General features: G+C 44.9%; 1 protein-coding gene across 1 annotated transcript in view; it reads left to right on the top strand.

The window, feature by feature from the left end:
- The first annotated feature begins 9,950 nt into the window (after nucleotides 1-9,950).
- METAP1 (methionyl aminopeptidase 1) overlaps nucleotides 9,951-12,226 on the top strand; it is a 28,569-nt gene continuing 26,293 nt past the window's right edge. Inside the window, exon 1 of the mRNA XM_086463922.1 lies at nucleotides 9,951-10,064. Coding sequence (XP_086320048.1) covers nucleotides 9,951-10,064 — 114 coding nt within the window. The remainder of the gene's footprint in view (nucleotides 10,065-12,226) is intronic.

Here is a 12,226-nt window from a genome sequence, read left to right as displayed (position 1 = left end):
CGGGGGCCGCCGGGAGCCCCTCCCGCTGCCGCCGAGGCGCCCCCACGTGGGGAGGAAGAGGCGGGTAGGGCCGGGAGGCGGGGGCCTGGCGGCCGCGGTGAAAACCAAGGGAGGGCGCGGCCGGCGCCCCCCGGGTTGCCGTGTGGGACCTCTGTAAGTACACGGGGGGGGGTGGGGGACGGACCCGACGCTTCACGCACCGGTTTACAGCCGGTTCTGCCCCCAGCACCGGGCCTGGGGCCCGTTTGGTTGGCCCGTGCAGGAGCGGGTGGCTCCAGCCGCCTGCCGTTCCCCAGAGAAAACTGCCGGCGCCTGAGCACCGACCGGAACGCACCACGGTTGACACTCCCTGCCTGTTTCGGATCACGCACTTTATTTGTTTCGTTTAACTTGGATCTTTTGCCGGTTTCACATTTAACCGACCCGGTCCTCGGGCCGGGCCGAGGCACGGCCGGCCGCCTAGAGTCACCAGGCAAGAAGAGGCATCCGTCAGAGAAACCCGCTGCTTCTGCCCTCAAACCTGATGGCCAGGCGGCAGCCAGCTGGGGTTTGGCAACGGGAACGCCAGCGCGTCCAAAACATGAGGCTGCCGGTGCCTGGGCCTGGTCAGACTCCTCGCAGGGAGGTCTGGGACAGCGGTGAAGGAAGGCAGGAGGTGGGATGCCTCCCCTGCACGGGGAAACAGGAGTTCGCAGGGTAACAGAAGAGTGAGAGGCACTCCCCATCCCTTCCCCAACTCTGCAGGAAGGCATCGGTCAGCAGAGGTAGAGCCAGCCCATCTAAGACCTCCTTTTTCTTGTGAAAGGGTGCAAACGTGGAAACTACCCTCAGCCACCCCATCCGACTTCCCAGGCCTGTCAGTAGAGCCCATTTGAGGCACATGGGAGAAGGGACAGGAGAGGTGCTCTCCAGCCAAGGAGGGATTAGGCAGGTTTGGTGATTAAGGGTGCTGAAGCTTTGAACGTTAAGAGCAAATTGCCAAGCCCTGGACACCTGGTCCAATCACCTACATCAGGAACTTGGTCAAAGCGTGCTGCAAGATCTCTCATAGCTCATGGGCCCTGAGCCCCTTCTTGTACCACGGGGAGCAGGAGAAGTCAATGCTCAGCCAGATCTCTTCCCAGCACAGGAAGGCAACACAGCCAGGGTGTGCAGGCTGGGCGGGCACAGGCATACAGCCGAGTGCTTCCGTGGTTGGGAAATGAGGCACAGAAATTCACAACTGTTAGGCATCTCTCTGCCTGGCACAGAGCAAACTCTCCCTAATAATTCAGAGTGTGAAGAATTGTACTTAGCTTTAAGGACATGTCTGTACGAGGGCTGCATGGGCGCCTCATCTCTTAAGGACGGCTCCAGGCACTGTCAGCTCCCACCCTCCTGAGCACATGAGACACTGTATTCCTAAGCCCATCTGGCAGTTTAAGGCACTGCGAAGCTCACCTGGGCACACTGCCCTCCAGCCAAACGTCCCCCCCTTGGTGGGCCACAAACATCTTGGGCTTTATCTGCTGTCATGCCTGAACATGAATTGCCATGCAGATGTGTCTTCTTCCCTTGGTTGAGATGTGTCTGAAAGTAAAGGCAGGCTTACATTCAGCATTTGCGTGCCAGTAACAACTCTAAAGCTAGTTTACTGACAAGCTGTTTCTGGGAGAGCAATCATGTCAGTTCCTATTTGCTCAGAAGACTGTATCTCAAAATACAGAGTCCTGAGAGGTGGAGCCCTCTCAAACAGAGGAAAAGACAAAGATAGAAGGGCTGCCATTTTAAAACCAAGAGGCCTTAACACTTGACACCGCTGTTTTGCTCTGCTGTTTCAACTGACTCAATCTTTTTCCACCGCTAGTTAAATTATATTTCTGACCATAATAACTACAGGATTTGCAGCTGCTACATTTTCCCCACCCCTTGGCCCTCGATTAAATGAATTAGAAGTTGTAAGAAATTTATTCCAGCCACTATGGAAGAAAAATATTCCCTTGCTGTGTGCAAATAGCAGGGTGCAGCCCTGCAGGAATCAAGCACAAAATGAGACCTACCACAGCTGGAATTTTTGATGGTTCCACAGGAGATCGGAAGGCTGTAAAGGATATCTGATTTGCCAAAGCACTCCTAATTTACAAAAAAGCTCTAAAAATTAAATGGAGCTATCTTAAGAAAAAAGATCTTTAAGCAGTATAGTGGAGCTGATATTTTAGACGGCTATTCAGGAGCAAAAATGACAACTGATCAGGTGAACAGTAGAAATACAGCAGTACGAGAGCAATAACAGGATATTTGAGCTCTAAGTTGGTTCCGTGAGAAATGGCTGTAGCAGTGCAGAATTCCTGTGAGCCTCCAGAGAGGTGTTTCGTTTTCCTTTGGAAATGTTCCTGTCACAGAAAGTCTGGTAGGGGATCTGCACGTGCATCCATTCTACTTTACCTGCTAAAGAGTTCGTTAGCAAGCAGGGCATTTTCAGGCTTTGAGACCAGGTTCGTTCCTGCACATTCATGCAGTATCCCCTTGTCAGGGTGACTTAGAAATGGAGGCAGGGCATGACGAACAGAGGCCTATTATAGTAGTTATAATGCTTTGAATTCTCCCTAGAAATCTACCCTTCAAAGCTCTCTCCCTTGAAATCACTGTCCAGAGTCAGGACAGTATCGCTCATCTCATGACAGAAAGGAAGTAAGAAGTTACATTCCTGAGAAGAGAGGAAGTTAAGGAGGGTGACAGAGGGTCTGAGACGCACCTTATTCAGCACTAAGTTTTAAGGGAACCAGATATCTAAGGGAGGTGTTGGTGAGGTGAGAGAAACAGCTGGTTAGGGGAGCAATGTGTGATTGGAGATAAATATCCCAGATGCTTCAGACAGGTATGCATTCTCTTATTTGCCCCAAGCAGATGAGTTACCCCTTGGAAATGCAACTTAAGACTATATAAACCACTTTTCTCCACCTGTACACTGACTCATCAGGGAATTCATTCAGTACATTCATAACGCAGAATTTCCCTCTACAAAAGTCACGTTGACTCTCCCAAGTAGATCATAATTATCCAGGTGCCCACTAGTTCTCTTGCCCACCACAGTTTCTACTGATGTGCTAGGGAGAGCGAGCAGACCTTCTGTCCCAGCCCACCAGGCACCCTGTCTTCCATGGAACTCTTTTTAAAAACTGACATCCCATTCGCCATCCTGCAGACACCGGGTACCAGCACACTTTTCAAACCATAGTTGCACACAACTGTTAGAAATTTCCATCTGGTCCTGGTGGTTTCTTACTGTTCGTTTCACCAGTTTCATCCATTTGCTCTTCAAAATCCATTTCTAGGCTCTCTATTGGTGAACACTGACTCAAATAGTTCATGAACTTCTTTGCATTGGCCTTGTTTTCCTTGAGTACTCCTGTTAATACCATGGTTATCAATTAGTCCTGCAGACGCTGGAAGGCTTTCTGTTCCTAAGGACTGAAGAAAGATTTATTATTAGCTTTGATTCCTTGGGGAGGGACCCAATCCAACTGTTTTCTTACATTTAATCTGCAGGAATATGTCAGAATTATTATTATTTTTTTTTCTTTAAAGAAAGCTTGTTGTTTCTAATAGCCTCCTTCAGCCTGTTGTTTACTTGTGCCAGTTTTCTGCTGTATTTTTTCTGCCATGGAATTAATTTTAGTATTACCATTTGATTTCTATTTAACAATGGCAGAGGGTTCGATAAAGTATTGTTTAATCTGTCACCTCACGTCTCTAAAGGAAAACTCAACAAATATATATTCGAGTTCTTAAACTTTTATAATATTAGTTTACAAAATAAATACCAAAAGAGTTTTCAAAATAAAAGAACTGGGACATATCTTCCCAGTGACAAAACAAAAATTAAGAAAGAAAGTATTTTTCCCTGTGCTGTATAATGTCAAGCCATGTTATGATGTACATATTAAATTTGTACATTCTGAAAGTACATCAATATATGCAGAAGCATTATTTTTTGTCCACTGACATACTCTTCATTTGATCTATTTTACACAATTTGGTTCCTAGTAATTCCTTACAGACTGTTTAATGTGAATACATTAATTAATAAGCCTTCCTATTTATTTGCCTAATATGCTGCCAGATGGATCTGATATTCCAGTTTACTTGTTTGGCAACCACGCATGTTCTTTGACTGCCTGTTTTAATCCAGCCTTTAAGTCCTTTAACATAAATAAAGATAATCCATCCAGAATCCTCTTCCTCTCTGATCATTTTATCTTCAGCTTCTTCTGCATTTAACTTTGTATTTTTATGCTTACATATACATTTCAGAACCACATGTACAGACCTACATTTTAGAGCTTTAAATGTCATTTTACTGAGAACTGTGAATCAGTGTTAACCACCAAATGATACTGAATGACATATAGCATTTGGCTGGATTCTAATTTTTTTATGCAGTACAGGGTTAACAGCATGAAGCCCCTATAAGACAGGCATGGGTACTAACAACGTTTAGCGAGATAGATGAATACGTTACATCTGAGTTCTGAACGTGGCCTACCTTGTGACTGCACAAATAGGAAGTAAGCATGTGTTGTGATTTGGTACACATTCTTCTTTGATTTGTTGAGTTACAGAGGCACAAAGCCTCAATGGCACCAGAAGTTACCCAACAACTAATAATAGCAATGAGAGGATTATGAGCTACAGTAATCTTTTCTTTGAGTCACCGACACATGTAAGCGGGATCCTCAGAAGCGATGTGGCTGCTTTTCAAGTGACATCATCTTCAAACTAACTAAAAGGAAATCAAAAGAAGGCAAAGAGGTATCATAGATACATCCACAGAACCACACCTTTTGAAGTTATAGTGGGAAAAAAGAAGAGTCTGAAGTAAAGAAACGTTGAATATCTCTTCTTCAGCAATCCTCACACACTTGAGAGCTCTGTCAGTTCTCAGTGTGAATTTAAGCAGCTGTTAGGAACACCTGTTTCATTCTGCAAAGTGCGGCATCAGAGGTGTGCCAGGACCAGCTCCAACTGATCAGCACACCTGCGTCTCACTGATTTGAGTGGAAATGGAGCAGATCACTCACATCAGTGATACAACACTTTTAGAATCGCTGTGTTTTGCATGACTAAAAATCTGATCATAGAATCACAGAATAGATTGGGTTGGAAGGGACCTTTAAAGCTCGTCTGCTCCAGCCCCCCTGCAGTGAGCAGGGACTTCTTTGGCTAGATCAGGTTGTTGAGAGCCCTGTCCAGCTTGACCTTGAATGTTATCATCTTAGTTTGACTTTGAAACCTGAAAATAAAAAGACTTCTTAATGTATCAATAGTATTGTCCATCATATCTAAAGCAGAAACAAAATACTGTTAGTCTTTTACTACTAAGTCTATTTTTTTATGGTCTTGACTTTTATGACAAAACCTGGGTGAAATTCCTGTTGATACTAGTAACATTCTCATTTAATTCATTGGGCCAGAACTTCACTCTGTGACTTTTATTGTGTTTCCATAGTAAAGAATAAAAATTTTTATCGCCTCAAGACATAGTCGTGGATTCTTTCAGATATTACATGTGGTGGAGTTCCTCTCTTTAAAGCTTGCAACTTATTGGTTAACTAGGAATGCTTTTTAAAAAATACCATTTTGCTTAAAAAGATGCAGCTTTTCCTTTGTTCTTGTCCCATGATAAACAACCAATTTCATATGTACGTACTAAAAAATGCTAAGATTCTTGGATACCAGAAGAGTGTTCTTGAATTCAGAGAAAAGTGTTCTTAAATCATAGCAGGAATTTTGATCCACTGTACTAATACATAGCTGCAAGAGGCAGCGTGGCTTGAACAAGCAAAACAAGACAAAAGAATGTGCAGGATCTTCCTTTCCACCACAACTAGAGAAAGCACGCTTGGAATTAGCTTTGAGGAAGCCTGCTCCAGTCTGAACTGTGGCTGTAGTGGGCTTTTCAGTAGTTTAGTTTGTATCTCCACCTATGGAAGGAACAAGAGCGATGCAGGGGCTTACAATATATTGCAATCTCTTCTGATTTAGAGAATTGGACAGACTTTGAAATTCCTCATCATTTTTCTTTAAAGAAGAAAAATGGAGACAGGTATTTCTTTAATGCAGCTCTGTTCATTTACAAGGGACGATTATAAAGTATTTTTTTTTCCTCTGGCCATAGTAGGACTATTTCGCTTTGACCACAGGTTTGCTTTTTCTTCTGGGTACCCTCTCATACCAGGACTCTCTTCCATTCTTATTCTTTAAGATCACGCTACACAATTTTTTGCGGCCATCTTTGAGACATCTCTGTACATTTGTGATGGTTTTGCAGTTTCTCATTTTTTACATGCACACACAGACACACGCAGCCTACATAACTCTTGCACTAGTTACAAGAATCTCAGTAAGTGCCTGTACCACCTGGCCAAGTCATACTAGTGCATGTTTGCACGTGGTCTAGCTCCTGGGTGATATCTTTGCACTGTTTCAGCTATTGCTAAACAAAGAGGCATTTAATTGTGTCTTCAATGAGCCTGAACAGAAGACAGCTACTGTACCCAAGAACTTCACTGGGAAAGTGTGATTGCCCAGTCCCTGCTACTGCAATGTGCGGGAGCAAAGTGAGGAGGGGGAAGATAGTCTAAGGCACGCTCTCAATTAAGTAACGTCAAATTCAGTGGCCATTTTCTTCCTAACCAGCAGCTGTCTTAGCTGCCAGATGCTCTAGCTTTTTTTGCAGCAGCTATCTGACCCATGAGACATTGCTGACCTCTCTTTCTCCCCTTGTTTGCTAACCTTGCAGGCTCCCAGCCTTGCATCACTTTGGAGAAGTTGGGAGGAGAGCAGGAATACAGCACTGACATAAATCAAGGATCATGAATGGGCTATAAAATTTCTGATGCATGCGCCTCTGTGTGCATTTGTCAGTGACACAGGGGGACAGGCAGCTAGAAAGTGACATGAAAAGCCTGACAGAGAAAAAAAGAGCTCTGCTCAGGGAAGGTCACAGCAAAAGTCAGTGAACTTCCCCAGTGAGAATGAGTGTGCCACCAGATAATGGGAAATGGCAGTGGATGGACCTCCAGGAGGCGTGAACCGGTTCACTTATCAAATCAGAAAATCAAGGGCAAACTGGAAAACAAAAGCATTGAAACACCACAGAATCCACATAATTTTTACTGTGGAGATGATAATATTAGGCTGTTCAAAAGTAAAAACCATCACAACAACAAACACAAAAATCTTAGGTCAAATCCTTCAGACTTTGTTATTCTAGGTTGATCTGCAAAATGCAGTCTATGTTCTTTCCAAACACCGAGCAGGGCAAGTAACCAAGTTTGTTAATTCCCCAATTAGGGGGCTTGCTGTTCTTTAAATTACATATATTTTTTAATTGTTTAATTAATATATGCATCCTTGCTTCTCCAAGTAAGCAGGGAAACAGCATGCTTTTATTTTACACTTCAGAAATGCAGCAAATAAATGAAACTGAGTAACAGAAGGAACCCTGCCTACTAGTTAGTATGGGCGTCCTCTTTTTTTTTTTTTTGACCTGCATCATTGTCAACCACTACAAAATGAGCACAAACAGATAGTGACATTGTCCCAATAAGGATATTGAAAGACACCAATAGGAATAAATTGTAAAGTTATACTCAGACATGAAATGAAATGTGAATTTAATACTCATAAAATTTAGCGAAGTATCCTGAATTATTCACGATGATTATTCTGAAATCTCATCAAGAAGCAGATGATGACATTTGAGCAGAAGACATTGGACTAGATCAACCAGTATGCTTCAGGTTTTTTACACCATGTCAGTGACATCAAGTACTTGCAAACCCTGCTTAACCTGGTAAGTGATGTCTACAGCTTCTTAGGGTTCTTTAAATGGCACAAAGCAGCAACTAAAGCATATGAAGGTACCTGCTCTGCATTGCTTGATAGCTTGATTTGTTGGTTACTTGGGAAAAGAGCACTGATTTTTCATGGGCTGTACACTGTACAATACATGCTAGCAACCTGGGTCATTTAAGAGTGATTCTGCCCACCCAGTAACATTTTGCTTTAAGGTTAGACCAAGCCTTTAATAATGACTTGGATTTGGAATATGTAAAATCACTATCTGTGCATTTTACAGATCTTTAGAGATATCTCATGATGTTGGTTGCCTGTCTTCAGAACTCGGACCTAAACGCTGTCACAGCACGAGCTGCATGAATCAATACGTAGCTATTTTCACTCCTTGAAGAAAATAACAGTTGTAATCTTTGTATTTAACAAGGATCCTAGAAATGTTTCCTAATTCACAGTATTCTTTTTCCATGAACAACAGGCGGATACAAGTATTATCAAATCTAGAGAAAGGAAGGGGAGAACTGTCAGAAAGACAGGCATTCACCTGCAATTACACTTCAGTAATAGCATGGCATCAAATTATTTCGATTCTTTGACCATCAGTGAAAGTGTTTATCACACAACGAACCAGGACCAGTTACTTTGTTACCTGTCACATTGCTCCTGCAATCAGCTGGGCTACTTAGCCACTTTTTACCAATTACATTGTCATAAGATAGCAACTAAGTTTATACAAATACATTTATTCTGACAAAAGGAGAGGATTTATGCTCTTCTGCTCTGGAGTTAGTAAATGGAAATTTTCACTTAACTTGTAAGCCTGCCTAGGAGATACATACATATATATATTTTTTTTAATTAAAGACGGGGCCATAAGACCACAGGGAACAGAACACAATTGCAGAAAATACTGAGATTACAGTTTGGATTTTGAATCACACTTTCTGGGGAGTTATGTCAATGCCAGGACACAAGGAGAATATTTTGTATACTAAGATCAGAATAAGGACTGGTGCAGTTTCATTTAAGTCAATTACGTTGAAGCAGGAAGAGAGAAACTGATCCTGCAGAGTTTTGACTGAAATCATAGGCTGTGCCTGCCAGCTAGTGGGAAAGCAACTGAGATTTACACAGGGAGTGGGATCCCAGCACTAATGGCTGGATCTAGCAGATATGTGCCCTGAAGGCTTTTGCAGCTATTCTCCTACCCAGTAGGCATCTCTCCATATTCTTTTTACAAGCGACTTCCTCTTGACTTACGAACCAGTAGAAAGCGTCTTGCAGTGATAGTAAGTTAGAGATGGTTTAGTAAGTATTGGCATCAACACTCAGAGAACATAAGCACAGTTAAGCTTTATAGGCACAGCTAGTATCTTTTTCGAGATCAACCCATGTAAACAGGGGAAATATAATGTATATCACACTTATTTTTATGAGAGGGTATCTAATCTTTCTCTTTCCAGGAAGAAAATTAGCATCCTTCCTGTGATAATGCCACCGTGACTCTGCAGCCTATTTATCTAATTTTAATTACCGAATAATGAATTTGTGATGGTGTGCCATCCCCCCCTCTCCGAATGAGAGCTAAAAATAGAGCAAAAGGATTATTATAAACTACACAGACAGCCCTACAGACCAACACCGTAATAAAGAAGATACTTTTGAAAAATTCGGGACACAGCCTCACGGATGGAGAACACCAGAAGCCAAGACAATGAACGTCCTTCTTCCTGGCAGATGGAAACGTACGTGGTCAACTGAAATACATATCTCAAGCAATAAAAAAAATAAACCAAACCAAAACCACAGGCGCATACCCGCAGGCCGGGTTATCCCGCCGTCAGGCCGTCCCTGTTCGCTGCCCTCGCCGGGAAGTTATGGCTCCTGGAGGGCACCTGAGGCTCCGGCCGCTGCTCTCCCGCCTCGCCCGGCGTCTGCGCTGAGGGACGGCGGGCGGGGAGAGGAGGGAAAGGGAGGAGCGGCGGCGAGCGGCCCTGAGGGCCGCTCGCCGCCGCTCCTCCCTTTCCCTCCTCTCCCCGCCCGGCGGCACCTCCGGGCGGCGGCTCCTCCCCCGCCGCTCAGCCGCGCCGCGCCTGTGGCAGCCCGGCAGCATGGCGGCGGTGGAGACCCGCGTTTGCGAGACGGCCGGTTGCAGTAGCGAGGCCAAGCTGCAGTGCCCGACCTGCCTCAAGCTGGGCATCCAGGGTTCCTACTTCTGCTCTCAGGTGAGGGTCGCCATTCCCGCCCCTTCTCCCTGCGCAGCCCGGCGGGCTCGGCTCGGCTCGGCTCGGCTCGGCTCGGCTCGGCTCGGCTCCCCTTCCCTCCCCGCCCCTGGGGGAGTCTTCCCGTCCCCACGCTGCGGGCCGTTTTTTTTTTTTTTTTTTTTCCTGCTCGTAGCGCTGCCGAGGAGCAGAAGGGAAATACGGGAGGGGAAAGGGTGTGTGTGTGTGTTGGGGGACACACACACGACCCTGATGAGATTTCCAGTCAGCAATTGGGACCGGTGCGCGAGCGCGGGGCCGGGCTCCGGGCGTGCGCGGCGAGGCGGAGGAGCCAGCTCCCCTTGCCTTACCCCCCCCCCCCCCCCTTGGGCCGCCCGGGCCCGGCCCTTCGTGCCTGGGTTTGTCTCTCTGCCCGCGAGGTCCCTGCGAGCTTCGGGGAGGAGGGTCCGCCGTTTGTCCTCGCAGAAAGTTCCCCCTCACGGGGCGAGGTTTGGAGCCCGAAATGTTGGGGGGGGGGTGGGGGTGGGGGGTGGTGGTGTGCCGGGCCGGAGGCTACGGTTGGGGCGGGAGCCCCTCAGCTCCTCGTGTCTGGGGGTAATGGGAGGCTTCGTTGCTGAAGAGCAGCCGCAGCGTTCCTGAGAGGGTGCAGGGTTTATTCCTCTGCCTGAAGGTTTGGATGGTCTGTCCCTGTGTCGTGTGTCCGTCCCGTCCCCCCCCCCCCCCCCCCCCTTAAAAATAAGGGCTTAGAGGGACAAAATGGGACGTGCTAATCAAATTCCAGCGTGTGCATTTCTGTGTCTGCATCAGCTCTGGCTCTGGAGTTGCTTGGCTTTGATAAACACCAGGAGACTTGTTGCTCTGAAAACATATTTTCTGTTTGCTTTAAATACGAGCTTTTGAGAAAATGATTTGGTGCTTTTTTTTTTTTTTTTTTTTTTAAATAGTGTCTTTGGATATTTTATTTCAGGGGTACCAAACAGGGTGATTCAGGTTAGGCTAGTTGTCAACTCCTGTTAAACATATTTTGTAGGCCTCAGCTATTCTCACTTATTACTACAGTGGTAATACGGTTTAGTCCTTAATTTAAATAGAAGGGTCTGTCTGATGGGTGTTGAGTGGGGTTGTTGTTTGTTTGTTTGTTTTAATAACTTTGAAATGCACAGTAAAGTAGCCTAATCCTTTGAGGTTTTGTATGTGTAATTTCTGTCAACATCAGTGACGAGTATGTGTTTAATTCAGAGATTAATGGTGAACTTCATTGTCAGAATTATAATTTGGGGTAAAATCATTGACATTTTCTGGAAAAACTTAACAAAATCGTTCATCAGCTAGATTAATTTACTAATTGGACAATTTTTTTTTTCTGAGTGAGGATGTAGACTGATAGTTATGGTTTGCATAGGACTAGGGGAAAACTTCCCACGTGCATGTAACATACCCACTGTGTGGTTTTGGGTACTTTCCCCTGAAGTCTCTGGTGCCAGATGCTGGGAATCAATGCTAAATTAGAACCACTGCAACTCAAAATTGTTCTCACGATTCTGTATCTCCAGTTCCCATGTGGTGCTTATAGCTGGTTTGTAGGATTTGCTCTGCATTTTACTACCCGTTTTGACATGTCTGATGTAAAACTCATCATAAATGGATCTTCAGCGTATACAAATATTAGTTGGTGATGACAAAACCGTTCGTTAACAGACCAGACAAGCCTGTGTGAGGAGTTCTAGTAACATCTTCACTCCCCTCTGTCTCATCCCCAGCTCGGCTAATTGTATATAGGATGCAGAGATTCTGATTATCTATATATTTGGTTTAATTATTTTGAAATATCTGCTACTGTTGTAAGGTAGAAGGGGAATTACCAGAAATATTTATTAGCTTGTTAAAATAGTCTGCTGGATAACTGACTACATGCTTGTAAAGCTGTCCTGCCTAAAAAATAAAATACTGAACTGGGAATCCCGGTCATCTTCTGAGTGACTTTGGGTGTGTTGTTCCTCCTTACTGTGCTTTGCTGTCCCGATCAGTACCATAGGTAAGCATAGTTATTCCCCATACGAAAGGTGCTTTGAAGGTTTTGGGGTGAAGAGAGAAGGAAATCGTCAGCCTGTTTTCAAAATGTGCAAAAAATGTGCACTGAGGGAAGAGTCCTTGTGTTCAGCCTG

This window comes from Leptosomus discolor, chromosome 4 (assembly GCF_034619465.1).
Source record: "Leptosomus discolor isolate bLepDis1 chromosome 4, bLepDis1.hap2, whole genome shotgun sequence".
In the NCBI taxonomy this organism is placed as follows: Eukaryota; Metazoa; Chordata; class Aves; order Leptosomiformes; family Leptosomidae; genus Leptosomus; species Leptosomus discolor.
This window is presented reverse-complemented; position numbering and strand designations above follow the sequence as displayed.